The following is a 27130-nucleotide window of genomic DNA, read 5'->3' on the forward strand; positions in this document are numbered from 1 at the left end:
CCTGGGGCCCCAGAACTGAGAGGGAGGGATGTGGCTTTTCAAAAACGGCGGCTGAACTTGGCGGGGGCTTGGGGTGAGCAGAGTGCAGGCGGCCCTGGGAAGCCCCCGCCTCTGTGGCTGCTCCGGCGACTGCACCTGGACAGGCGCAGAGGGCAAGCAGTGCAGGCTCAGAAGCAAGTGCTCCGTGGGCAGGACAAGAGAACGGGCTACCCTGCAGGGAGGGAGGGGACGTGGCCTTCGTCGATTTCCTAACAGACCAGGGCACACTGTGGGGTGCAACTGTGTGTGGATGTCCCCTCTGGGGCCCCAGGTGAGGGGCTCCTCGGGGGGTGCGCTTACACAGCGGAGGGGGCGCAGGTCCGCCAGCCCTCGTGCCAGGTGAGGCTCTTTGAGTCTCTTCAAATCTGTGACTGCCCTTTGTGCCCAATATTTTTGGCTGCCACACTTGGGCAAGGGGGTGTCCTGGCACCGCATGGGTGGAGCAGGACCTTACGACGCACATCACGGTCCCGTGACACGGAGCTGTCCAGCCCCAGGTGGCTAACTAGCTGAGGCCGGGAAACGGGTCCAGAACCAGACCTCCTCCGTGGGGCTCAGCACGGCTAGGAAGGATGGGTGGGCACTGCAGGCGAAGCTACGGAAGACCTTCCTGACTTCCACAACCATGGCGGGCTGCCTCGGAGGTAGTGAGCTCCCTGTCGGGGGAGGTATTCAAGGCACAGCTCTCCCAGGTAGGGGCTATGGTGGGGAGAATGCTAGAGCAGGAACTAGGAGACTCGGCTCTGCCATGCCTGGGGGGGCCGTGGGCAAGTCCACACGCCCCTCTGGGCCTCGGGTCCCGCCTCTGGAAAGTGACGGGAAGCTTCTAGCTCACTGGTTCCCACCTGCAAGTGGGGTGGAGGCTGGAGATGCCAGAAATGTCCTGAAATGCCCGACAGTCCCGCACGGCCGTGGGCCGTCCTGCCCCAGAGGCCGACAGCTCTCCCCCTTCAGCAGGAGACACCGGGCCAAGGACGAGGGCTTGGGGTTGTGGAAATTAAAATTCTGGGGCGCAGGCAGAACTGGGAATGGTTTCAAACCTAGCTCTGCTGTTGGAATGAGAGGTGAGGGAGCTCTGAGAGGAAGAGGACTGGGATGACCCAGGGGGTGAGAGCCTAGTTGAGGGGGTCAGGGGTCCTGGCCGCCTGCCCCTTCCCATGATCAGTGGTCCCCATGATCTACCAGAAGACACGTGCTGTGTCAACTTGAGGGCTGCCCTTTTTGCCCTGGCGGCTGGGAAACTCAAAGCCACACTCGAGGCTCCGTGTCCAGGCCATTCTCCTTGCTGCCCCCTTCCCTGCCGTCTGCCCGTGGGCCTGCGCTGTCTGGAAGAGGAACGGGGCATCTGGGGCCAGACATGGTTCCCAGCTCTTTTCATGCCTAATATACAACCTTGCAAAGAAGGGAGCTATTGTCACTTTCACCTGTGACCTGCCAGGGGCGGCACCAGCTGCCTCGGGACATCCTGGGGCAGGAGGGTGCCTGGGCAGGAGCGCGGGCATAGGGCAGTGGGGTGCAGTCCCCTGGTGTCCTGAGAGTCCCTGGGCCCAGAGAAAAGCACCCGTTCAGTCTCGAGTAGGGGCCCCTGCCCGCGTTCCGGGGTCAGCGCTTCAGCGTTGACCGAGCGAACCCCGGGGGCGGTGCGGGCGCAGGTGTGCGGCCGAGGCCCGGGCGAGGACGGCTCCTTCCTCTCCAGGTGTCACGACTTTTTGTTTCAGGAAAAGGAAACCAGAGTCCCAGGGGAGCCCCCCGCTGCCCCCAGCCTGCCTGCCTGGCCACGCCCCGCCTGGCGACACCGCCCCGGGTCCCCTCAGCAGACGCCAAGCCGGGCTCGGCGCCCCACGGCAGGGAGCGCAGGCGCCCACCCGTGCACAGGGCTGCTCAGTCTCAGAGACCGCGGACACGCTGTGCTGTGCTTCTGACGGCTCACCATCTCTGTTCAGAAATGGAGAAGAGCCACCAAAGGCCGGCACCGGGCTCTCTGAGCTCAGGGCCACCCCCGGCAGTCACATACCCCTGAAAGCCCTGGGGGGAGCAAGGGCCTTGCTGAGCAGTGAGGGCCCACCACGGTGCCCCGGCCACGGCGCACCCACGGCAGGCACCGCGCGGGGGCGGCCCCGAGCCCGGAGGACGGGGCAAGCGGAAGGCGGCGCTGGGGTCAGCGTGAGCGGCACGTCGGCCGTCCCCAATGGGGGCTCCCGGCAGGGCCGCTCCAGCCCCAGCAGGAGAGCGCGGGGTCTGCCGTCAGGGTGCCACAGAGAGGTCTCCCCAGCTCAGAAGGCCACAGGAGGGATGCGGGGGCCCCACGGCACGTCCACACTCTAACACCCCCAAACGCGTGCACACGGGGCTCCCTCGGGGTGGGCCCAAGCAGCTGCCCCCCACCTGGCGCCCGGGCCTCCCTCTGCGCCTACGCAGGCACGCGGGGAGGGTCCAAAGGCCAACTCCAGCTCGCGGAGGCCGCGTGGGCCTGTGGGAGAAGGCCGAGCAGGCCCTGCTGCGGGCATGGGGCGCCCTCACCCACGCTAAGGGTATGCAAAGCGCCGAAAGCCTGGAGCCGGCCGCTCCAGGGGAAACTGAGGACGTTCCAAATCGGACCAGCCGCCAACAGGGCCCTGGTTCTGCGCCACGCCACACCCAGGACGGGACAAGGGACCCAGGCCCCTGGCTCTTCGCGCCAGGCCTCCACTCTCCTTCCTAAGCCCCTGGCACGGGGGCAGGTTGCGGAAGCTCTGGCCGGGCTTGGGGGTACCGTGTCCATCGGCAGTGGCCGGTGACCTGGGTCTGCCGTATCCCCGAGACCAGCCAGCCCGTGGCGCTCTGGCCGTGCCCTCCGGCTCACAGCTCGGGGCCGGGGCGGGCAGCGCCCAGGAAGTGGGGCTGGCAGTGGGCTGAGCCCGGGGAGGCCTAACGGGCGCCCTGGCCCCCGGGGCGCGTGGACACTCACGGCGCAGCCGTCCACCAGGGCGCGGATGTGGGGGCTGTTGTCGTAGGACATCTCCTCGTCATTGGAGCCCAGGAGGCGGATGGCCTTGTCGTAGCTGCCCGTGGCGGCGTCCTGCCAGGCCACCGACTGGTAGCAGGTGTAGGTGATGTTCTGGTGGGCAGAGGCGCTGAGCAGCCGCAGGAAGGTCATCTGGACCACGCCCACGGGGTTGGCGTCGGCATCCACGTAGGAGAGCTGCGGGCGGGGACAGGGGGCGGGGGCTCAGCGCGCCGCCCACGTCCGCGTCACCCGGGCTGCGCCAGGAGGAGCTGCCCAGAAACCCACCACCCTGGTAGCCAGAGGCCAGAGTGCCCGGCTCACGGGGGTGCCCAGGCATCATCTCCCCTGCACCTAGATGCCCACCCCTGCATCTGGCTGGCCCCTCGTCCTCCCCAGGGTTCAGCTGGTCACCTCTTCCAGGAAGCCTGCCCTGATTAGCCCCGCCTGGGTGAGGTGCTTCTGCCCTGGCCCCTGGGAGCTGCCCCCCTACAAGCCTCGGTGCCCCGGGAGGCCTAGGCAGGGTGTCTGTGCCGGCTGCTGGATCCTGCTCCTGCCCCTGTGCCTGGCACAGTGGAGCTGGTGAAGGTTTGTGTCATGGAGGGACTGCTGCCCCCAAAGGCACAGGCCGGGGGTCTCCTGGAGGCAGCACCCACTCATAGGGGCCACCCGCAGCTGCCTCTGACCTCGCCCCTCTGCTCCCGCAGGCCCCTCCCACAGGGCCGCACTTCCTTCTCTCCATGGACAACTCTGCGCTCCGGCTCGGCCCCTCGGCTCCCGCAGCCTGGCACCCCCCGCTGCAGGCGCTAGGCCGGCTCGTTCTTTGGGTCGCAGCCCAGAACAGTCTCCCCAAGGGGGACCCAGTCTCGTGGGCTCAGGCCCCTCCTCTATGCCCCCGGCCCCCCCCGAGCGCCCTGCCCCAGTCCTGGCCTTCCTGCGTCTGCGCAGGTGCCCGGGGGCCCGCTGTCCGCTCCAGCCCTGCGCTGGAGGAGCCCACTCAGTGCTGTCGACAAATGCCAAGCCACCTGCCGAGCACCCGGGATGTACTAGGCCCTGCCGATGGGGGCAGGGGCAGGGGTGACCAGGGAGCACAGCTGGCAGGCAGCAGGTGGGGCCCGAGGCCTCCCCAGCCGCGAGTCGGCACCTGGCGTGGCCCACTGCTGGGTGGGGGGCAGCACAGGGCACCCATGGCCAGATGACGTGGTCCCTCTGGCAGCGAAGCCAGAGAAGCTACCAGCAGCTTCCGCGGGGTAAGCGGCCCATTCCAAGGCTGGGCTAATGCAGCACAACCAGGTGCCAGGGCTGGGACAGGGAGCACACAGGGGAATCCCAGACTCCTCCTTTCTTTTGCAAAGTCAAGCTCTTTGAAAAAGCTAGACGCGGCCTGGGGACGTGGGTGGCTCCACATTTCCCTGGAACGGGGCTCGCCTTCCTTTGTGAGCTTGGAAGTCCCTAGCTGGGGTAGAGGGGAGCCGGGGGGGGGGGGGGGCCGTCGGGTTCTGGCATCAGGGGATAAACCAGGCAGATGGCAGGGACTGGGGCGGGAGGCCCACCCTCTGGCCTGCCTCTGACCCTGCACCCAGCCCACCCAAAACAACGAAACTGAGGCTCTAAATCCGCTTCAGCCTGAGCGTTGGGCGTGGGTGGGGAGGAGGCAGTGGGGTGGGCACGTTTTCTGGCTCTTTCCCTAGACGTTGGTGGGCCTGGGGGTCCTGCTCTTGACCCACCAGGGCCGTGGGAAGAGTGTGGCCCCAGAGCCTTCCAGCAAACGCCAAGCCCTGGGTGGCCGCGATGGCGAGCCTCCCGCGCCGACCTCGAGGAGGAAAACAATTACATACTGACCGGAAGTCCAGGTGCCATCGGGCGCTCCTTCGGAGATTAAATCCGACTGACTCCAGAAAGCGCGCATGCCCCGGAGAGGCCGGCAGAGCGCTGGGCACAGAAGGACCTGAGCCCTGGGCGGCATGGCCGGGCCCCAGGCCCTGCACCCCAGAACCCCCGGGCGAGCCCCTGTTCTCATCTCGGGACCTCTGGGCAGCCCGGCTCAGACGGGGCATCTATTTCTCTGGGGACAGGACCTCACCTCTCTCTTCTACCACAAAGGATATTCAGAGAGCGGGAAACAGAGCAGTGGTGAGTCCCTTAAGACAAACTGGCATTTTTCCCTGGACTGGCCCTTTGCCTCCATCCTTTGCCAACTGCCGTACAAAATGGGCCGAAAGGAGGAGACGGGCTACTTGGGCGGCTGGCGGGAAAGGGGCGTCCACAGCCGCCTCCTCAGGGGTGAGCGGGCGCTGCCCGGGGGAGGCGGGGCCGGTACCACCAAGACCGCAGCAAGGCCCCGCCTCCCCTGGCGGGGGGCCGCCTGCAGCCCCCCGTGTGGTTCCTTCCCCCAGCCGGTCCCCCGCGCCCACCCAGCTCCAGCGTCCCCTAGTCTGGGTGCGCATCCACGTCAGGTCCTTCTGTGTGCCAGGAGAGCGCACGAAAGGCGGAGAGGAGGAAACCAGCCCAAGAAAAGGAGAACAAGCGCGCCGGCCGTGGACGGCCAAGGAGACAGCCGCCGAGGAGCGTGGCCAAGGCAGGTGTCGGGGAAGAGCCGTCGGACTTGGGGGTCAGAGAGGATGAGGGTGTGAGATTAATCCCCAGCCTGGAAGAGTTTCAAGGTTAAGGGCATGAGGCCCTTCGGAGATGCGGGCGGACCAAGGGCTGGTGGGAGGCTGCTGCCTTTGAACTTGGGGGAAGAGAGAAAGCCACGGCTGTGCTGGAAATGTGGCGTCTGTGCCCACGCAGAGGGGCCGGGGCGGGGGGTGGGATGCAGGACCAGCGGCTGACGGTGAGGTTGCCAATCAGAGCCCATCAGCTCGAGAAAGAACCTTCCGGGGCCACGCAGGGCGGCTCCCCCCCCCCCCCCCGATCAGAAGAGGGCAGTTCCGGGCTTTATAGCATCCCACCCAGCCCCTACCCCAGCCCCTACCCTGACATTCTGCCTTTACAGAGCTCGGAGGAGACACAGACCCTCGTGCATAATTCTAGAAAAGGGCCCGGCTCCAATTCCTGGGGTGCTCCAGGAATGCACCCCGGGGCCCGGCAGCAGCGCGGGCCTCACACAAGTGAATCCCCCCGGCCCCCCATCTCTGGACTGCCCGGAGGGGCAGCACGGGAGGTGGTTTCGGGGGATGCCGACTTCTTTTCACTTTTGATTTGGATTATGGAAGCCTGCCTCACCGGGTGGAAACAAGGCTACCAGGCCGCGCACGTGCCAAGGGAGAACGCCAGGGTGGGAGCCACGGCCCTCCTCAGGCCCCGCGAGGGGGCCACGGACGCCCCCCTGTCCTGGCAAGGGCCGCGTTTTAAGCGGTCCAGGCTCTGCCCACCCGGACTTGGCAAAACGAAGCCCTCCCGCGCCGGGCGCCTTTGGTTTCTGTTCCTGGGTGCAGCCCGACACTGGCGCGGCGCCTACTCCCGCCGTGGCGCCGGCTTCCCCGAACGCCAAGCGCCGTCCCCAGCCTAACGGAAAACTTCACCTACTCCCGGGCTAAAATGAATGCCCCCGGGGCGGCGGGCAGCGTAGGACTTGGCACCTATTCCGGGCCCCGCGGTCGCGTGGCGTGGAGGGTGCGGCCGAACGGGCGAGAGCAGGCGCGGAGCGCGGCGGCGCGCGGCCATGCAGAGCCGTGAGCCGGGCCGGGCCGCAAGCAGGCAGCGTCCGGCGGCCACTTACCAGGGAGCCCCGCTTGAACTGACTATACCAGGTAGAGGGCCGCTCTTTGGGCCAGCGGGCCATTTTACTCTGCAAGATACGAGACGGGGCGGGTTTAAAGCCACGGCCACCGAGAAGAGAGGTGCCGCCTTACCAGTTTACCGCGCTTGAACTCACTGAACCAGGAACCCGGGTTTTCTTTGGGCCAAGAAGTGATTCTGGCCTAAACGTCGAGCGGGCAGGTGGAGAGGGAGAGAAACAGAGAGAATGAAAGCGTTAATTCCCCGCCTCCGCCAGCCCCGGGCTGTGTGTCTGCGTGGCCTCCGCCGCCGCGGGAGCGGGGCCCTCCAGCCATTCTCCAGTGCGTGCCCGTGGGAGCCGAGGCCCCGTGGGCAGAGGCCGTGGCGACGGCAGCGTTGGGGGCTGCCCGGGCGCCGGGCATTGCGTTCTAAGGGATCGCATTGGCCACCTTCTCCGTTTCTGTGCATCCTGCGTCTGGCAGGTGCGTGGCCCTTGGCAAGCACTCGAGAGGCTTGTGGAGTCAGGGCTGGGGAGCGGCTCCCCAAGGCCAGACGAAGGCAGCCTGCGGTGTGAACTGGCACTCGCGGGTGGGCTCGAGATTGGTCGCGCCCCCATCACAGCCTCTGGGGACGGGGTGGGCAGTCACCGGGGCTCACAGGCTGCTGCGACGTGGCTGGACCAACTTGGCATAAGAATGTGGTTTTGGGGGCTGAGGACCTGTGGACGGGGGTTCGGGCACTGCTTCGTCTGGTGACCCCCTTCACATGGGAGGCCTTCCCACAGGGGTCTGGTTTCTGTAAAGCCCGAGGCAGCAGGGGCCCAGCACAGGCCTCCCCAAATGCGGTGGGCTGGACAGAGGGACAGTCCCCTCCCTTTAGGAGGAAGGCCCACCTGCCGAGCCCAGATGCAGAAACCTGGTGCAGCCTGAGGCCACAGGGACCCCTGCTTGGGATCTGGGCCCCCCGGCACTCTCGGCAAGGGCACCCCAATCCTCCTGGGCCAGGAGGTCTGGACAAGGGGCCCCCGGGCCACCTCCCTCCCTGTCCGGCTGCTGAGCGTGCTCCCCCTTGCCTGCACACCTGGCCTCTGTCAGAAGCTGACGCAGCGGGCCGCCTCGGCCCCAGCCCCTTCCGCTGCCCCGCTGTGGGCGTGCCAGCCCGGGGACATGCAGCCCAGGTGGATGGCCGCGACTTGAGCCTGAGGCTCCCCGCCTCGTAGGCCCCACGTGGGAACATGGGACCAGTTTGCAGTGAGCCCGCCGGGCTGTGGGCTCAGCCAGCGCTCCCCAGGAAAGCCCTGTGCCAGGGGCCCTGGCCTGCTTGTCCTCCGGCAGCAGGGCCTTCGGAGAGGACAGCCAGCCGGGAGGGGGGGCGGCAGGACCTACTTTCTACGTGAATTTCTTTCTGGGCCTGGGCCAGCCAGCCCGAAGGGAAGGAGAAGGGGGCGGGAGAGGCCCTCTCGGCCCTTTTCCAGCTGCAGGGAGGAGGTGCCCACAAAGCAGGCTATTGAGGATTCAGTTTCCACTCGGGGGACGGTGGAAAACAGGGGAGCAAGTCTTCCCAGCCGGAGACACTGCTGTTTCCGGGGTCCGCATTTAAAATGTGATTTAGGGAGCAGCGGGACAGTGGGCCCCAGGAGAAGCAAATGGCTCTCCGCAAAGCAGAAACGGTTTCTCGGCGCTGAGGCCATTGAAAAGGCGGCTGTGGAATGTTCTGGCTGATCCTGGACCTGCGGCCCCTGCCACCTTCGTTTGGGACCCGTGACCAGAACAGGATGGCGGGCGGGGAAGTCTGCCCAGGCCACCCGTTAGGGGCCACACCCCAGCCTCAGGGCCTGGGGCTCGAGCATCACCAGGACGAGACCCCTCCTCCCGGGCAGAAGTGGCTCCTGCCTGGGACGCTTGTTTGAGGAAACACAACTTTCAGGGGGAGAAGGAGCAGGGGGGCAATGCCAGGGTCCTGGACCCCTTCCGCTCACCGCCGCCCCTTTGCCATCGGGTTCAAGGGCAGAATCAATCCAGGATCCTGAACCTTGTCGGCTGGGCAGCAGGCCAAGCTTCCCAAGCCTCTCCTCCAGGGCCAGGTCTGCCGCGGCCCGCGGCCGGAGGAGGGGCTGCAGCGGCAGAGGGGCGGCTGTCAAGGTCACGGCGCAGGGCTCCCGGGCCCCACCTCGCTCGCTGAGGGCTCCCCGGCGGGGTCCTGGCAAAGCCCCCCACTCTCTGGAATTTGTCCCTGGTGTCTGGACCCTCAGGAGTGAGGCGCTGCCCCCTCAGCCCGGTCTGCAAAGCCCGGGTTCTGGGACCCTCCCCAAGTCGGGCTGTTGGGCCGGGGGATGAGCCGGGGCCCATCCACGGCGCCACGGCGCTGTGCTCTGCACGGGCCAGCCAGGCGCAGGAGGCCGCGGTCAGGCCGCTCTCGACACACTGGCCCTCGCGCTCGAGGGCCGCCCCCAAGCCCGCCGGGCGAGGCTGCGCCTGAGGGCCAGGCTGGCTGCCGCCCTCCTCACGCGCTGGACGCTCTGGGACCGTGGGAGGGGAGTTTCACACTCACGGCCACACACGCCATCCACACGGTTTGCCACACACTCCCACATGCCTATACATACGCCCACGTGCCCCCCACACCCCCACGCGGCGGTCTTGCACGCACAGCAGCCTCGCACCTGCCCCCCCCCATGCACACAAACTCCCACCACGGAAGGGGTGACCTGTGAAGTGACAGTCTCCAAAATCTCAGGGAATCCGAAACTACTTGTCAAAAATCCGCAGTTCAACAGGCTTTAAAATTACACGCTGAACTCAGAGGCGCGCGCGGCGCGTCAGCAGGCCATGAGCTGGTGCCGAGGGCCCAGGCCGCCGGCAGCCTCCGAAGACGCCTGCGTACCTTATGCCCACCCCGGAGGTCACGCGACAGAGGGCAGCAAAGCCTCGGGGTCGTTTAGAGCGGATTTTGCCAACCGACGTTCAGATAAAAACTCCGTGGGGGCTGCCGTGGGAGACGCCATCCGGGCCCCCCGCCCCCAGCCTTCCCCTCAACCTACTTCACTGTCAGAAACACGCTCTAAGCCTCGAGGGGTGGGCACTTACCCCCTCAGACTTCTTGTCAGGGAAGACGCACGTCGCCCCGCCGGCCGTGAAGTTGCAGTAGACTTTGAAAGAATCTCCGGAGCAGCCTTGGTTGGGGTCTACCCAGTATTCGCCTGGATTTCAAACACAGGGGCAGGATGGTTCAGGGGGGCAATTCTGCGGAAGGTTCTAGAACGCCCAGGCCGCCTTTCGCTCCGCAGCTAAAATGCTCAGCCGGGGCCGTATGCCGCCACGGCGAGCCTCTCTGGGGTATGTGACATCGGAGTCTGTGTTTACTGCCAGACCCATAAGTGGATGTGAAAAGACGTCCCGGGAGAGCAGAGCTGGGCGTGAGGCACACAAGGAAGCTGGACGCTGCCCGCGTGACGGGGGGACAGAAAGGCGGAGAATGTTCCGGCATGAGCTCTGAAACGTGCACGGGTGGGCTCAGGGTCTCCTGGAATCACGACAGCCCTCGAATCATGCAGAAGTTTTAAAATTTCGTACTTTCCAGCGGGGAGACGAGAAGCTGACGTGATTTTAGTTTTCACCAGATGGGCAGTGCTCGGTGTCATGGTGTGATGTGAGAGTGAGCCGTGGTTTTAGGACACCCGGGGTTTGAAACGCTCTCCCACACACACCACCTAGCCGCAGCGGTTGAGGTAACAAGCATGCTACCATCGTTGGGCAGGCCCAGCACGTTGAGATGAGGCCTCGTCTCCTGCTGGGTGAGTGCTTGGCGCGGGTAGATTGTCGCCCCCCTGCTACTCTTGCCCGTAACAGCTGCCTCCTCTATCTCCACCCAGCATCCGGTCTCCATAGGGGCCGCCCTAGGGCAATCGGCCTGCCTCTCCCGCGCCTCACCAGAACCCAACCCACAACTTCCCCTTATCTTCTGCCCCAGCCCCCATATACCCCCCGCCAGAATGATAACCTCACCTCTGCCCCTTTACCTAGCAACAGCCTCCAACAACCAATCGGAGGTCGCCTTCAGCTTAAGCAATCTGCACCCCACACGTCGCCCCTTACCCTCGCACCTCACCCCCAACCGTCCCCCAGCCAATTAGCGGCCTCCCCTCACATACACTGCCTTATTTGGCTTAGCCTTGCTACCGCCAGCGCCCTAGCCTATATAAACGCTTGTCTTCCTCAATAAAGCAGACGCGTTGCCACCACTCTCCGTCTCCACAGCATTCTTCGCGCCGCTGTGCGTCCGCCCTTGACACCACCCGCGAGCCGCCGTGCGCCCTCAGTGGTGACACGGTTATGACAACGGCGGCTTTAGGGCGGGCCCCGTGCCAGGCCGAGGGGCCTCTCTGCGTTCCCTCGTTAAACTCTGTCCTCTGAGAGGGAGATCATTTGACTCCACGTCATGGGGGGGAACAAGCAGCTCAGGGTGACGCAGGTCGCCCTGCTGGAAAACGGCTCAGACAAGCCCAGAGGCCCATCGGCCAGACCCCAGGGCCTTGACCTCTGACCCCTTCCTCTACTCCGACGACCCCAGGAGGCGAGAAGGGGAGTGCTTTGTGCGCCTCCAATCCACAGATGGGGAGGCCGGGGCTGAGCGGCGAGGGACTGCCCCGGGCCCCGCTCCGCGCCGGCTGCCCACCCTGGTCGAGCGTGGGGCGGCGGCGCCCGCGCCTACCGTCGGGGAAGTCGGGGTGGCAGAGCTGCAGGTCCTTGCAGGTGCGGGCGGGGTTCTGCTGCGTGCCCAGCGGCCGCTTCATCTGCTCGATCTCCAGCTTTAGGGAGTTGAGCGAGCCGAAGATCTCCTCCATGCCGTCGGCGTAGTCCATGTAGTTGTCGCCGTTGCCGTCGTCCAGCAGCTGGCTCGCGTCGATGTTCCGCCGGGTTCGGGACGCCTGGATCGGCAGGGGCTGGATGACCTCGCCCGGGGGGCCCTGGGGTGTGGGAGTGGGGGGCGGTGGGTGGGGGAGGCGGATGGTACCGAGGCGGGGGCCGCACCCGCAGGGCCCCTCGGCGCCGGCGTGCTGGGCTGTGCGGACCCCGGGCTGCCCACATGCAGTGCCCCTCCCCGCCGCCCCATGTGAGTGTCCCGTGGCCACGCGCTGCCTGTGCTGGCGGCTGGCTCTCCACGCTGCGGCCCTGCCCACCAGGCCTCTTCCCTCAGGGCCCAGCGTCGGCAGCTCCCAGCCTCGGGCGCGCCGACCTCTGCAGCTGGACGGGAGGCCGGGCATGCGGCCAGGACACTGCGCGCCAAGGCGAGGAGCCTGCGCCGCTCAGGGCAGTCGGTGGCCTGGCGCCGTGGGGTCACAGGCAAGGGGGCTGGGGGCGTGGGGGGCTCCAGCCTGTGAGAGCCGAGCTCCCTCCCCACCCCAAGCACTGCCCTGATGTGCACACGCACGCTCACGCTCACACGCGTTCACACACCCTCACAGGCACACTCATGCACACACATTCACCCCCAGTCAGAAAACACCTGCCTGCACTCACATTCACACTCAGACACGCTCACACACACACACTCACAATGCTTGCACGTGCATTCACTCACACCCTCGCTCACAATTCACACGCACATCCCCCCACACTCACACATGTACATTTACACACTCACACGATTCCTCACACCAACACTCGTAACCTCACGCATCCACACTCACACGCATTCACTCACCCTCACACACTCATTTGCACACATTCACCCACACTCAACACACGCATTCACTCACGTTCACACTCAGACATGCCCATATCCACTCACTCACACACTAGCACGTGATTCTCACACCCTTAAACACTCGCACCCTCACATTCTCACACCTGCACAAGTCACTCACCCACGTTCGCAGCGCTCGCACGTGCGTTCACTCACACCCTCACATTCTCACACTTGTACACATTCTCACACCCTCACCCTTGTTCACTCACACCCTCACGCACACATTCGCACACTCACACACATTCACTCACAGCCACACACGTGCCCTGACACACCCTCACGCTCGTGCACACACAAACACGGGCCTCCAGGGCACACGCGCCGTGGGCTCGGCTGGCTGCGTGTTGCACGCACTGGCCCCTAGACGGAGCCTCCCGTGTCCCCTCAGCGTTGCCGGGAACCCCACCCGCCCCCGAGGCTTCCAGGCTACTCACGGGCGGGCCGGGGGGTCCGGGGTGGCCTGCCTCACCCTTCGGGCCAGTCGGACCCTGCGGAGAGGGACAAGAGCATGAGCCTGGTTATGGGATGAGCCAGCCGGAAGCCTCCAGAATTCACACCGTGGAGGGACACAGGGGACGGGGCTGGAGGAACAGGAAGAGGTCTGGGGGCCACACCCACAGCCCGGATGGAAGCCCTTCTCCCGCGGGGGAAGGGACAGCTCTGGAGGAGGGCGGCCCGCCCAAGGCGAGGCCACCATGTGCGGATGGAGGCCAGGGTGGGGGCTGCGGCGGCGCCCACACGCGCCCCTCCCCCCGGGACGTGGCACTCACCGAGGAGCCCTTAGCACCTTTAGGACCGGGAGGGCCCTGCGGAACAAAGCGGGGGGTCAGCGCTCACCCTCCACACGCCGGCCCTCCAGGAAGCGGTCTGCGCGCGCGCTAGCCTGGGCAGGCGCCGAGAGGCACGCGTGCAGGGGCTGCTCGCCCCACAGGTGGGCAGAGGGGCCCCACCTGCCCCAGGCCGCCCTCCCCGCCCTCCCGAGCTGGGGGTCACGAGTCAGACCACTGCCGAGTTAGCGGGGACGGGGCCTGGCTGCGCAGGCCCTGACGTAGCACCCGGCAGGCCCAGCCAGCCAATGGCCTGAGGCCACCGTGGTGCAGGCCCGGGCTGGGGCACCACTCGAGGCGGGGGGCTCTCAGGAGGCCTGGGGCTCACAGCAACATGGGGCGCAAAGAGGGGCCTCCCCAACCCTCCCGCCTGGGCCAGTCCGGGCACGGCAGGTGCCAGCTCCCTGCTGGCGGGCAGGGCCGGGCGCCCACCGCTACCTGCCTCAGCCCCAGATGCCTGCGGGTGAAGGGCATTTCCCCAAGGGTCCAGATGCAGAGGCCCCCCTGCCGTCTCTGCCCCTCCAAAAGTCGTGCCTGGAAACCCCCCTGCCTTGCTTTGGTCGCACAAAGACCCCATCTGGGGTTACTTAGCAAAGGGCCTGGGGATCCGGTCTTGATGTCAGCACAAGGGCCCTGCCGCTGCATCCCATGACAGTCCTGCAGTCCTCTGGCCACATGCCGGGCCCACGCCCTGGGCTCAGTCCTGCCCCCTGCCTCCCCCGGGACCCCCAGGCACTGCCCCCCCCCAGATACGCACCGGCAAGCCAGGGGGCCCGGGGGGCCCGATCGGGCCAGAAGGACCAGTGATACCCTGAAAAGGAGCAGAAAGGGGGCAGAAAACCAACATGTTACTCAGCGAGGAATTTCCGGACCCTCTCGGCTCACCCATTCGCCTCCTCCCCGCTGCTTCTCTCTCGGTCCCGTCTGTCCTGTCGGCAGCTGCCCCATAGGCTTCTCTCCTTGCCGAGCCTCCTGCCACCAGCCGGGCCAGTCGGGGCCCCACTGCCCGGCCAGGCTGGAAGGACCCGCCCTCCCCAGGGCCCGGGAGGTGCCGTGGAGGACAGCAGCACTGGAAGTAGCTGGAATCGGGCCTGGCCACGTCCCCCCTGCAGCCTGCCCGTGCCGCCTCCCCCTCGCTCGGCCCCTGCACAGCAGGCCCCCTGGGGAGGAGGGGGCAGGGTCTCCCCAGTGTTCAGCTGTGGGCAGGGGGAGGCCGAGAACCACATTAGCTCTGAGGGCCGCCGCCGTCCCCCGCCCCTCTACCAGGCAGAAACTTGGCCCTTGGGTCATTCTAGGACTCCCCCAGATTCTCAACATCTTACAGCTTCCCGTGGGCAACAAGCACCCCTGGGGCGAGGTCAAGGGAAGGACCGGGGGACTGAGGGGCGCTGGCTGTGGGCGCAGGGGACTGGGCAGCTCTGATTTTCGAGGTGGCCAGGTCCCACCTGGGGGACCCTCACGTGGGAACGCTGTCACAGCAGGGGGCTCCGGGAGGTGGGAAGTGGGCACAGCCCCCAGAGGCCAGGGCTAGGGGAGGCCGGGTCCCCGAGCTCCTCTTTTGGCCCCATCCCAACAGCGAGGGGTCTCTTTCGTTCCCAGCCCGCCGCCCACCCTGCCTCTCCCGCCCCCTCCCCTCCCGGGCCGAGCCTGGGCTCAGGCCAGCACGGCACCCTCTGCCTTTGTAAGAACCGCAGTGGCCAGCTCGGGCAGCAGTGGTATCCACGCAGCCGTCCCCTGTGGGCTGGGCAAAGGGTGACTCGGCCCCTCCCGGCCACAGACCCCTCGGCCCTGCGCCCCGGCAGCACCTAGGGGGTCGCAGCTGCAGCTGGGAGGACGTCGCTGACCGAGGCCCCTGCTGGGGAGCACAGGGGCTGCAGGGCCGAGGGAGCGGCGGTGTCTGAGGGATGAGGGGTCAGGTGCAGTGCCTGGGGGCCACGTGGAGCGGGACGCGAGCGGCCAGTCCGTCCACCCCCACCAGCGGCACCGCGCGGGCATCGCCAGGGACCGCCCGGGCCATCTATTTGGTGGTAGACGGGGTGAGGGGCCCGTGACGTGGGCCTCCCTCGCGCTCCCGGCCACTGCGGCCCGAGGAAGGTGCGTCCGCTTGCCCATTGGGGCCTGGGGCTGGGGCCGTGCTGCCCGGCACTTCTGCTGACCCCCGTTGGTTTCAGCAGACGCTGGAGCATCCTTCTGGGTGCCTCGGTGCCTCTGGGGTCTCGAGCCGGGGTTCTGGGGTACCCCAGGGTGCCTCCTGCCAGGTGGCCAGGAGCGCCGCCTCACGCACCTGTTCTCCCTTGGGTCCAGACGAGCCCTGGGGGCCGGGGAGGCCGCGGTCGCCCTTCTCGCCCTGCTCGCCGGGAGGCCCGATGAGCCCGATCAAGCCGGGATGGCCCTGTTGGGAAGGAAGGCGCGGGGGCGTTGGCGGGGGAGCGGCCCAGGTCCAACCGTGGCTGTGTCCGGGGCAGGCGTGCGCCGCGAGCGACATCCCGCGAGAGGGAAATGTGCGCCTGGGCCGAGGTAAAAATGTACCTGAGGAGGCAGGCGGGGACACAGGTGCAGAGCAAAACGACAAAGGCGGTTTGCCCTGGACGGTCATTTGGATGTTTTTTTTTTTAACTTATATGCATTTTCCAATTTTTCTACGGTACCCACATAAGCCTTTGTTATAAGGAAAAAACATTCTGGTACGGAGGCAATCATGCTATTTTTCTATGTTTTGTAAAAAGTTCTCTGCATATGCTCATGTGTCGGTTTCTTTTATGTTGCACCTGTAGAAGGTGCTGGAAGGTCCTCCACCTTTCCTTCCTTCGGGGGTTCAGGTGGGTGATGATGAATGAGCGATAGATTAGAAAAAACCCTCCTCGTCATCTTCTTTCCTTAATGGTTGCATTTATATGTTTTACGTTTGAAAATAAATCAAAGCAGAAAAACAACAGCACCAATTAAAACATAAAAGGCCGCTGCTTCCAAGTTCCCCCAGGAAGCAGCGCGGCCCCATGGCCGGGTGGCGGCGGTGGCTCCTTGGACGCTGGACGCCCATCCGCGGGCACCCCAAGCTCCCTGTCAGGTCCGCGGGGCCTGCCAGCTGGCCCGAGGCTCCCCCGAGGCAGGGCCAAGTCTCCCGTCTCCGGGTCCGGTCCCACCGCCCCCCAGGGCGGAGCTAGCACGGTGCCGACCGCCGCGCGGGGGCAGGGGTGGCGACGAGCCCGTCTCACCTTTTCACCTTTGGGGCCGGAGTCTCCTTTGAGGCCGGGGAGTCCCGGGGGGCCCTGGGGGGGAAGGTGAGGGTCAGGCCCACCACTCGGGCTTTGGGGGCAAAGCCGCGCCCCCCTCCAAACCCCACAAGAGGGTGCGCAACTCACCATGGGGCCGGGCGGCCCGTCGGGGCCTGGGGATCCCGGAAGGCCTTGCTCGCCCTGAAACAGCCGGTCCAGAGTGAGTGGCCGGAGGCCCGTCCCCCGCCCCCCACGGCCCCGCCGCAGCCCCCCTGCCGCCCACCGCCCCCCGGCCCCCAGCCCGCCTGCCTCTGCGCACCACGGGGCCGGGAATCCCGCGCAGGCCGTCGGGCCCGGGCTTCCCGGGGGCCCCCTGGGGGCCGATGGGGCCAGTCTTCCCAGGAGGGCCTTCCAAGCCGGCTTCTCCCTGCAGGGCAAGAGGAGGGACGGGTGGGCTCCAGGGGCCGGCCCCGCCGCTCAGGGTACCCGGGAGCCCAGGGAACCCCAGCTCACATCCTGTCACCAGCTCTCAGGTGCCCGTCGATGAGGCCAACTGCCACCGAGTGGACACAACCACCAAGGGGGATGGGCAGTCGTAGTGGACGGAGGGACAGGGCAGTTACAGTGGACGGGGGGGTCACAGAAGATAAGGACGGGGCGGTCAGAGTGGATGAGGGCAGGAGTCCAAGTGGATGGGGGACGGGGTGGCCATGGTGGACGGGGTGCTCAGAGTGTATTGGGGACAGAACGGTCAGAGTGGACGGGGGATGGGGTAGTATGAGTGGACAGAGGCCAGTGTGGTCAGATGGACAGGGCAATCAGCACCAGGGGCGACAAGGAGGTCCCAGCGGACACGGGGGATGGCGCAGACACGGCCCCCGCGCGGTCCCAGCACCATGGCCCGAGCAGGCTGGGGCTGGACGCCGTCCACCACCATCTCATTGGGGACACGGGGCCCCCAGGGGAGAGCTGACGGCCCCACCTTGGCCAGTGAGAAGGCGCCGTGTGGGCCCTGGGCCGGCTCCGGGCTGCCACAGCGCAGGCAGCGACGCCCGTGGGTGCTCGGGCCCCGAGCTCAGCCCTGGCTCCGTCTCCCCTCTGGGGCGAGAGGCTGAGGCGCGGCCTCCTGAACGCCTGGCCTGAGTGCGCAGCCCGTCTGCACCCAGCCCGGGCTCATGGGAGGGCCCGCCACACCACCCTCCTCAGGCCGGTGGGCAGATGGACCTGTGACGTCCGGAAACACGGACGCGGTGGCCTGGGGCCCTGCCAGGGCGGCTTTCCTTGAGGGGAGGTTGATTCTCTCACAGGGAGAGCCAGGTCTCTGCAGCGGCCCCAGTGCTGGAACCTGCCCCCCCCCCACCGCGGGGGCCTCATACCTGCCCCTCATCCTCTCCTGGGCCTCACACCTGCCCCCCATCCTCTCCTGGAGTCTCACACCGGCCCCTCCATCTCTGGGGCCTCACACCTGCCCCTCATCCTCTCCTGGGCCTCACACCTGCCTGCCCCCCATCCTCTCCTGGGGTCTCACACCTGCCCCTCCATCCCTGGGGCGTCACACCTGCCCCCATTCCTCTCCTGGGCCCCCCACCTGCCCCCTTCACTACTGGAGTCTCACACCTGCCTCCCATACTCTCCTGAGGTCTCACACCTGCCCCTCTATCCCTGGGGCCTCACACCTGTCCCCTCCCCCCACCCACCCCCACCCCCATCGTCTCCTGGGGCCTCACACCTGCCCTTTCATCCTCTCCTGGGCCTCACACCTGCCCCTCCATCTCTGGGGCCTCACACCTATCCCCCATCCTCTCCTGGACCTCACACCTGCCCCCCATCCTCTCCTGGGCCTCACACCTGCCCCCTTCACTGCTGGAGTCTCACACCTGCCTCCCATCCTCTCCTGGGGTCTCACACCTGTCCCTCCATCTCTGGGGCCTCACACCTGTCCCCATCCCTCTCCTGGGGCCTCACACCTGCCCCGCATCTTCTCCTGGGGCCTCACACCTGCCCCCATCCCTCTCCTGGGGCCTCACACCTGTCCCTCCCCCCTCTGCCGGCGCTTCCAGCGCTCCGCCCTTCCCGCCCCTCCGGGCTTGGCTGTGCCACACACTTCCCTTCGGCCCTCCTGGTGTCCCTCCAGCCCCTCCCACCCGGGAGGCCTCACCCCGCCTGGCCCCCGTTACCTTGGCTCCTTTCTCGCCCTGTCGGCCTTCAGGGCCGGCGGGACCGGGGGGACCCTGGAAGACACGAGAGCATGTCACGAGGGCGCAGGCTCCGGGAGCAGGGGCTCAGCGCCTGGAGGGAGGAGGGCTGGGGCGGGGCGGGCGAGCCCCCTGCCCGCAGGCACTGGGCCCCTAGAGCACCCCGAGGACCCCATTCCCACAGGCGTCCGCTCCCCCGGCCCCACCTCCGCCCCTCGGTATCCTGGACGGCGGCTGCTCAACGCGCCAAGTAAAGCGCGGGCGGGCCTGGCGCAGGGAGAGGCGTCGCCCAGCGCTGTGGGTGCTTTCCCCCCGGTGGGCGGAAGCTGAGGGGGACGCGCTCGGGGCAGGAGCCCTGCCCACGGCGTGGCGTGGAACCCTGGGGCCGGGCGGGGGCGCAGGGGGGGGGGAACGGGGGAGGGGGGATCCGGGCGTAGTTACCCTTTTCCCCGGCGGCCCGGAGGGGCCCGGCTCTCCAGTGGGGCCCGGGGAGCCCTGTGGAGAGAACGGGGCGTGCTTAGGGGCCGCGTGGCCGGGCAGGGGGTCCCGTGCGCCCACGGCCCTCCCAGCCGCTCTCCCCTTGCCCGGCCCTGCGGCGCCCTCCCCACGCGCACTCGTGCCGGAATTCTCCGCTACAACGGCTGCCTTTGGAGAAACGTCCCCACTCCAAGGGTGACCGCTGGTGGCCGTTGCCGGTGTCCCCTCCCTCCCACCAAGGAGGACCCCATCCCAGCAGGACATGAGCTCGTCCCTGGGCCGGGCGGCGGTACAGGTGGCCCCCTCCGGGGTGGCCTTCTGCACGTGGGTCCATCGCCCCCACCCCAGCACTTTGCCGTCACTGGTGGGGGTGGGCGAGGGCGGGAGGGACTGTCCGGCAGCTCCAATGAAGCGGAGCCGCTGGAGCTCTACGGCGCGCGCCAGCCACGAGGACTCGAGCGAGGCAGCGTCCCGCTCAGCGGGCCAGCGGGGACGCGCTGCGTGAGGGCCGGCAGCGGGCAGGCGGCGGGCCTGCGAAGCAGAGTGCCCGGCCGGTCCCAAGGGTTTTGCCTGGGGCCGAGACCCCTGCAACCGTCAGGAAACCGCTGGCGCGGCTGGCACCTGCAGGCTCCTCTTGGGAAGAGGGTCCAGAGCTTTCGCGAGACCCGCAGAGGGGGCTCGCGACCCTGTCCCGGTGAAGCGTCAGGACTGGGAAGCAGCAGGGTCTGGGGGCTCTCCCAGCAATGGACAAGGCCCGCTGGACATGCAGGGGTGGGGGTCCCCCGCCACAGAGCACAGTCAGAACCCTGAGGGCGCGGACGGGGCGGACACACCGTTTGCCCAGGTTCGCCATCGTCGCCTTTGTCACCGGGTGGCCCGTCTTGACCCTGTGGGGACAAAAGCCAGTCACCTCCTGTCCAGACCAGACGGCACCCCAAGTTCACCCGCTGACCCCCAACCCATCCTCAGCGCCTTTTGGGAAACCCAAGTCCCCTGGAGCTGGGCCCAGGCTTTACTCAGACACGGGAAATGCATTTTCTCCTGGGAGAGGGCTGTGCCCCAAGGAGGAACACCACAAGGCTAGCGGAAAAGAAACCAGAAAGGCAAAAAGGGGGCTGACGAGAGGCGGGCACTGGGGTCCTACCCCCGGACACCTACCGCGGGGCCGGGCTCTCCAGGGGGACCAGGATCTCCAGGAAAACCAACGGGGCCCTGACGGACAGACGGACAAGGTCGTTAGCCAGAGACCTGGACCGCGCACCGCCAGCCTGTCTCTGCACACAGAGGCCTTCCTGCCGCACCCGGCTGCTAGAACCTTCTCCCGATCACGTACAGCGCGCTGCACAACGCAGGGCGCCCTTCTCGAGCGCCATCCCCACCGAGCCAGGCAACGAGCCACGAGCTGGTGAGGCCTCGCTGGCTTTCAGAGATGCGCGGGGGCCGGGGGCACCACCCTCACGTCGTGCACAGGCTCCAGGCCGGCTCTAGAGCTTGGACCGCCCTGCTTCTAGAACGTATTGCTCAGAGACCCCCCAGGGGAGCCATCAGGGCAATCCCAAGGGGGTCCAGAGCCCTGGTGCGGCAAGAGGCCCAGGCTGCGGGGACCGGGCGCCCCGACAACAGAAGCCCTGGAGCTCCTGCAGCCCGGCTCCTTCTGGGCCGTTGGGGTTCGGTGGCTGCTCTGAAAACGCTGGACGTGGGGATGGCAGCCCAGGACATACTCTGCTTGTGCAGCTCTCCGCCAAGCAGAGGGCACCACTGAAGGGCCAGAATGACCCAGGAGGTAGACCCTGCCCCCTGCCCCGGGACACCCGAGCATGCCAGGGCCACTCACCGGGCTGCCCTTGGGGCCGTCATCTCCAGGAGGGCCTTTGGGTCCGGGCGGTCCAGCAGCACCCGAGGGGCCCGACTCGCCCTTCTCTCCCCTTTCTCCTTTAGGTCCCTGCGGGGGGAAGGCGAGTCTCCGTGTGCTGCAGACCCCCCACGCCACATCCCGCCACGTCTCATCCAGCCCGATGGCCCCTGCGCGGCCCTGACCAGAGGCCCCGCTGGCCACCCGTCATCAAGGCTTGGCTCGCGCAGGGGTGAGGCTGGCCGCTGAGACCAGTGGTCAGCGGGGACCACCAGGGGCTGGGGCACCTGGACCCACCCTCTGAGTGGCAGAGGGAGCAGCTAGAAGCCCCACCCCCACCCCCACCCTGAACAAATATTCTTCGGGCAAATTCTCTGATTCCGGGAGGAATCATCTCCCAGCAGGTGGAGGGAGTTTTGAAACTTGGTGTTGACTGTGAGCCCATCAGGACGGCAGATGAGAAGTAACGCGCTGCAGGGAGGGTGATTCGCTGCTGTTCACAATGGGATATTTAACCGCCGACACCCTCAGGGTTCCCACTGCCCAGGGGGCCGGGGCGTCCTGTGGCCTCCAGGCAACCACCCCACACATCTGTGACAGCCTGGGGAGGGCCTTGGACACCGCACCTGGCTGAGTGACCGTCAGCCGCGGTCGTGGGTGCTGAGTGTCACCTGAGTGCACACGCATGTGCACACTCTCTCTTTTTTGCAGTACTTCCACGAGGTCAGAACACATGGCGTCCCCGGCCCCTCACACGGATGGAAACTGAGGCAGACTGGGGCTCCCTGTCCTGCTGGGCCACGGCCGCCCTGCCCTGAAGGCACACCCACTCACCAGAGGGCCCCCTTCTCCAGGAAGGCCAGGCTCGCCGGCTTCTCCAGGCTCCCCCTGAGAGCAAACAGGACACGGGAGTGAGGGGCAGGCAGGCGCCGGCTCCCTGCGCTGGGGTCCCGGGGACCAGTGCTCGCGGTCCTCAGCCCCCCTCGTCCACTGCACGGTACGTGCAGGCGCGTGGCTGGTGCACAGAGAGAGGGGCTCCCGTGCACACAGGAGAGTGGGAGGGGGCTTGGCCGGGGCGGGTGTGCGAGTGGGGTGACGGCAGGAAGCTGGGCAAAGGGGTGGGGCGCGGCCGAGGCCTCAGGGACACGGGGCAATGCAGATGGAGGCTGGCTCGGGGTGAGCCGCTGAGCGGAGCTGCTCGTCCTCCACCTGTGGTCTGTCATTGCCTCGTGACAAAGAGCAGGGATGGGAATTTCCTCCTTTCCACCTAACAGCCTGAAATCCCTGGAAATGTGGGCAGAGGACGCAGGGAGACGATGCGCACGCACGTCTTCCCATTTAGCCAAAGGGACACATGTAAGTGCTTTGAACGGAGCGGGAACTCAGGCTGCTCCGGGGGCCGGGTTGGGCGCGGTTCCACGCAGCAGGCACGCACCTACACAAACCTGCGCGTGCGGCGCTTGCACACACCTGCGCGTGCGGCGCTTACACACACTGCGCCCTCGTGCCGAGTCACTGGAAAGCCCAGTGCGATGGGAAAACAGGAACGCGCGTGGAACAGGGACTGGCTGCACCGTGGCACAGCTCTCCCGGGGCACCTCCGCCCCTCAGAGCCGCCTCGGGGAAGGTGGCAGGGGCTGCGTGGGTGGGTGCGCCGAATGGAAAGGCTGTGCAAGGTGGCCACAGAGCACCGTGCCGAGCACCCCGCTTCTGCGTCATGAATCTTTCTCTAAGTCTCAAATGCGCCCCGATATGCAGGCCCCGCCCCCCTCCACCAGGCCTCTGGTGCCCCAACCGGCCGCCAGCGTCACCTTCTCGCCCACAGCGCCAGGATTTCCGATGCCGCCCGGGGGACCTTGTGGCCCATCTGCGCCTGGGGATCCGGAGGGTCCTCGGGGGCCGGGGGGGCCAGGTGGGCCCTGGGAAAGGAGAGCGCTGAGCACACGCGGTCACGCCCACCGGCCAGCACCCCGCCCTGCACGCCCCGCACTCACCATCTGGCCCACGTCTCCTGTCTCGCCCTTCTCCCCAGGAGGCCCTGGCAAGCCCTGGGGGAGAGAGGGGCGGTCAGGGACGCTGGCATGGCCCGACAGGCCCACGTCCCCCAGCACGGCACGGCCCACCAACCCGCCAGGACCACGTCGATGGTCAGTGTCCCCCATTGCGGTGCGGCCCACCGCCCTGCCAGGCCCACGCCGATGGTCAGTGTCCCCCGGCACGGCGTGGCCCACTGCCCTGCCAGGCCCACATTGATTGTCAGCGTCCCCCGGCACAGTGTGGCCCACCAACCCGCCAGGCCCACGCCAACGGCCCGTGTCCCTTGGCACAGCGCCGGGCATCTGGAAGCCGCCACTGGAACGTGCTTCTATGCACAGCTAGACACAAGAACAACCCCAAGACTTGGGTTCCCAGAACTTAGCCCCGGGAAGTACCGAGAGAAGCAGGAAAGATTTACGGAAAAGGGGCCTGCCATGCGCTCCACGGCACAGTAAAAGCCAGCGAGCCGGCTGTCGGTGGTGTCCGAAGAAATGACATCACACCCGGAAGCTGTCGCAACTCCAAGTCGTGCTTTCCAAAGCAAATACAGTGTCATGTGTTCAAGGAATGTTTAGGGACCTTCGACCACACTCACGAAGCAAGACGGGAGGGCCAAAGCTGGGTGCAAAACTTTCTAGGCAAATAGTGGGATTTGACTTTTCCAAAGGTCACACGTGCATATGTGCAGGTTTGTACGTACAGGGAACAGACACGGCGACGAAATGTGCCCAAATGTTCCAGGGGGCACGCTTAGCAGCGATTTCTCTTTCCTTCCAGTATTTTCCCGATTTTATACAGCCAGCATGGAAATAAATGCCGCTGATCTACAGAAGCCCACACGGCGTAGGTGCGGATTCGCACCCCCTCCCTTTGGGGAGCTCTGCAGCCCAGACCAGCTGGCCTGTCCTTAAAGAGACAGGCGGGGAGGGCGCAGCAAAGACGCAGGAACTCGGGGGGAGACCACGGGCCAGTGTGAACCCCGGGCAGGTACCTGCAGCCCCACTGGCCCGGGGGGGCCAGGAAATCCTCTCGGACCTTCGTCCCCCTTCTGCCCGAAAAGGCCCTGCTGGCCTCGGGGTCCGGGCTCGCCGTCAGCCCCCTGCAGGGAGAGAGCAGAGCCGTGGGTGAGGATGCGCGTTGCGGTGGCAGCGGCTGGCGGGGCCGGTCTCCGGGTCACCCACACGGGATACTCACGGCAGGGCCTGGCTGTCCAATGGGCCCTTGAGGACCCGTCGGCCCGGGGGGACCCTGCGGGGAAGAAGACAGAGATGTGGGGTTGCTTCCGGAAAGGCAGCGAGGCCGGGGAGGTGGGGAGGCAGGTCCGAGCGGGCGCTGCTCAGCCCCGGGGCCGGGACCCGGGCCGGGGTTCGCCCCCCACGCAACAGCACACAGAGGGGAAACGTGGCTGCAGCAGCGCGCGCTCTGTCGCGGGCGTCACAAAGCCCGGGGGCTCCCCGGGGCGTTCTCTCGCATACGGGCACGCTGAATGCACGCACAGACATGGAGTCAGACGGGAGAGGCGAGCCAGGCGGTGGGTGCTCACAGGGCCCCGGAGCCCCACCCTTGCCCCACTCACCCGAGGGGCTCCTTACCTGCTCGCCCTTGTCCCCCTTGCTTCCTTTTTGTCCCGGTTCCCCGATCTCTCCCTGGAGGAAGAGGGAGGGAGGCGCCGTCAGACAGCCCCACAGCCATCTGGACATCCGCCGGGCCTCGGAATGGCTTTTCCTTGGAGGTGGAGAAGCATTCCCTCCCCAGGTGCCTTGGGAAGTTTGCTAAGAAGAAACCTCTGCGTATACTACTCTGGCTCCCCTTTCAATACAAGGGCTGGAAGGGACAGCGTCTGCATCTTATGCTCAGCAGAATCTTAGCAGATTTTAAAATGTGCGGAAAACCATCTGGAAAATAGTTCCTGTTTTTCAAACTGGGCCGCACACACGGCGGCAGAAGAGCAGGCAAAACGATTGCTGTGTTTCCAGGGAAAGTGTGGCACGTGCCCCGTCTCGACTGGCCCGGGGCTTCTTTCCACCCCGAGACGGGAGGCATCGGCTGAGTAAGGAACGTCCCCAGAAAGTTGTCATAAATGCAAAGTCAAACCAAGGAGCTGAATGCCACCATCCTCTCTAAATGACGTCTAAACCGGGCTCCCCAGGGTCCCAGTCTGGAATGATTTGGGGAGGGGGTGGGGGGATGGGGAGCAGTCTGCTGTGTTCCGACTACTGATAGCAAAGGCCGTGGGCAACCGTGAAACCACACGCGGGGACACGGGTCTCTCGGTTTGTCCAGCATGTCAGCAGTCTCGTTTATTACTCTAGAGCCGAGCTGCAGGGTGGGCACCGGCTGCTCTCTGTCAGCTGAGCCCCTGTGCGCGGGTGCCCCTCTGCGCTCTCCTTACCTTGTCGCCATCTTCTCCGGGGGGGCCCACGGGGCCAGCCGGGCCAGGGAGCCCCACGGGACCCTGGAGACCGTCCCGGCCAGCTGGGCCTTGTGGACCTTTCTCGCCCTACAGGGGACAAAGATGCCTGGTCAAGCACAGCTCCACAGTTCGAACATCCTGCCGCCAGCTCAGCACCCCAGAGAGGCACCCGTGGAAACAAGTGGGGGGCCTGGGGGAGGGTGGTCCCCACAAGGGTGACGCAGTTTAGCCAGCGACACGGAGGCTGATTCAGAGCCAGGCCTGAACACACACCTCCCAGGCATCGCCGCAGTTATCCACATTCATCCTGGGAAGTGCTCCCTCTACGGATGGGGAAACTGAGGCAGTCAGTGAGCAGGAGAAGAGCCAGGATCCAAACCCAGCCCCAAATTCCTGAGCCTACAGGAGGCGCCATCATGGACCGCCAAGGCCAGCGACAGGGAGCGTCTGAGCTGCAGCCCCAGCCCAGAGCGTGCTTCCTCCTCCAGTTCTCTATACACACATGCACACACGCACCCCTGATGCACAGGCACACACGTGCACATACATGGATGCACACACACTAACATGCACACGTGTACTCACATGTGCCACGCTCACACATAAACACACTTGGATGCACACTCACACACATGCACACACATCCCTGATGCACAGGCAAACACACAGGCACACACGATACAACACTTACACACTAACATGCACATATGTACTCTCATGTGCCATACTCACACACACACGGATGCACACTCACACATGCACAGGCAAACGCACATGCATATACGTGGATGCACACATGCACACATGTACTCACATGTCCCATGCTCTCACACACATGAATGCACACTCACGCACATGCACCCCTGATGCACAGGCACACACCTACACACAAGCGTATGCACATGCACACATGTGCACACGCGTGCAGTACACACCACACAAACACATGCACACATGTGCACGCATGCATACGATTGCACACACAGATGTACGCACGTACACACAAGTGCACATTCATACACATGCTCAAACACATGCACACACAGACATATGCCCGCGCATTCCCATGCACACAGACAGGCACATGCACAAATATAGCTGCATACACACACATACTTAAGTACATGCACACAGAGATGCACACACACACGCTCACATGTGCACACCTGCACACAGGCACACCAAGACATGCATACACTCACACACTTGTGCGCGCACACACCTGCACACCTCACAGATACACACACATGCACACAAGCATGCACACTCCCACACACGCACACATAGATGCACACACGTACTATCTTTCCTTTCCTCCTAACTTCGGTCCGTTTTCTTCATCGCTGCCCCTTCGCTGTGCTCGGCTTTGCGGGCCAACGTATTGCCCTGGGGCAGCTTGCATTTCCCACACCCGCCAGGAGTCCCTCTCTTCCAACAGTCCCCGATTAAGGGGGTGTGGATGCTGGGGAGGCGGGAAGGAGGGAGAAAACGTACACGCAGGGCCTGAGCCTAAACGCGGCCAGGGCGCGGCGCACATCACGCAGGAGGGGGAGACGCTGCCGGGGTTCCCGCCACGTCTCCCCCTTTCCTTGCTCAGTTCTGAGCAACATGACTTTCTCCACCC

General features: G+C 66.0%; 1 protein-coding gene across 1 annotated transcript in view; it reads right to left on the bottom strand.

Annotated features, from left to right (window-relative positions):
- COL5A1 (collagen type V alpha 1 chain) overlaps positions 1-27130 on the bottom strand; it is a 153581-nt gene that overhangs the window by 4761 nt on the left and 121690 nt on the right. Inside the window, 23 exon segments of the mRNA XM_058302640.2 lie at positions 2987-3220; positions 6744-6812; positions 9829-9941; positions 11453-11708; positions 12925-12978; positions 13261-13296; positions 14075-14128; positions 15602-15709; positions 16533-16586; positions 16680-16733; positions 16852-16959; positions 18710-18763; positions 19169-19222; positions 20038-20091; positions 20363-20416; positions 21039-21146; positions 21891-21944; positions 22868-22975; positions 23051-23104; positions 24085-24192; positions 24288-24341; positions 24686-24739; positions 25486-25593. Coding sequence (XP_058158623.1) covers positions 2987-3220; positions 6744-6812; positions 9829-9941; positions 11453-11708; positions 12925-12978; positions 13261-13296; positions 14075-14128; positions 15602-15709; positions 16533-16586; positions 16680-16733; positions 16852-16959; positions 18710-18763; positions 19169-19222; positions 20038-20091; positions 20363-20416; positions 21039-21146; positions 21891-21944; positions 22868-22975; positions 23051-23104; positions 24085-24192; positions 24288-24341; positions 24686-24739; positions 25486-25593 — 2004 coding nt within the window.

The sequence above is a fragment of the Dasypus novemcinctus genome, chromosome 8, assembly GCF_030445035.2.
Source record: "Dasypus novemcinctus isolate mDasNov1 chromosome 8, mDasNov1.1.hap2, whole genome shotgun sequence".
In the NCBI taxonomy this organism is placed as follows: Eukaryota; Metazoa; Chordata; class Mammalia; order Cingulata; family Dasypodidae; genus Dasypus; species Dasypus novemcinctus.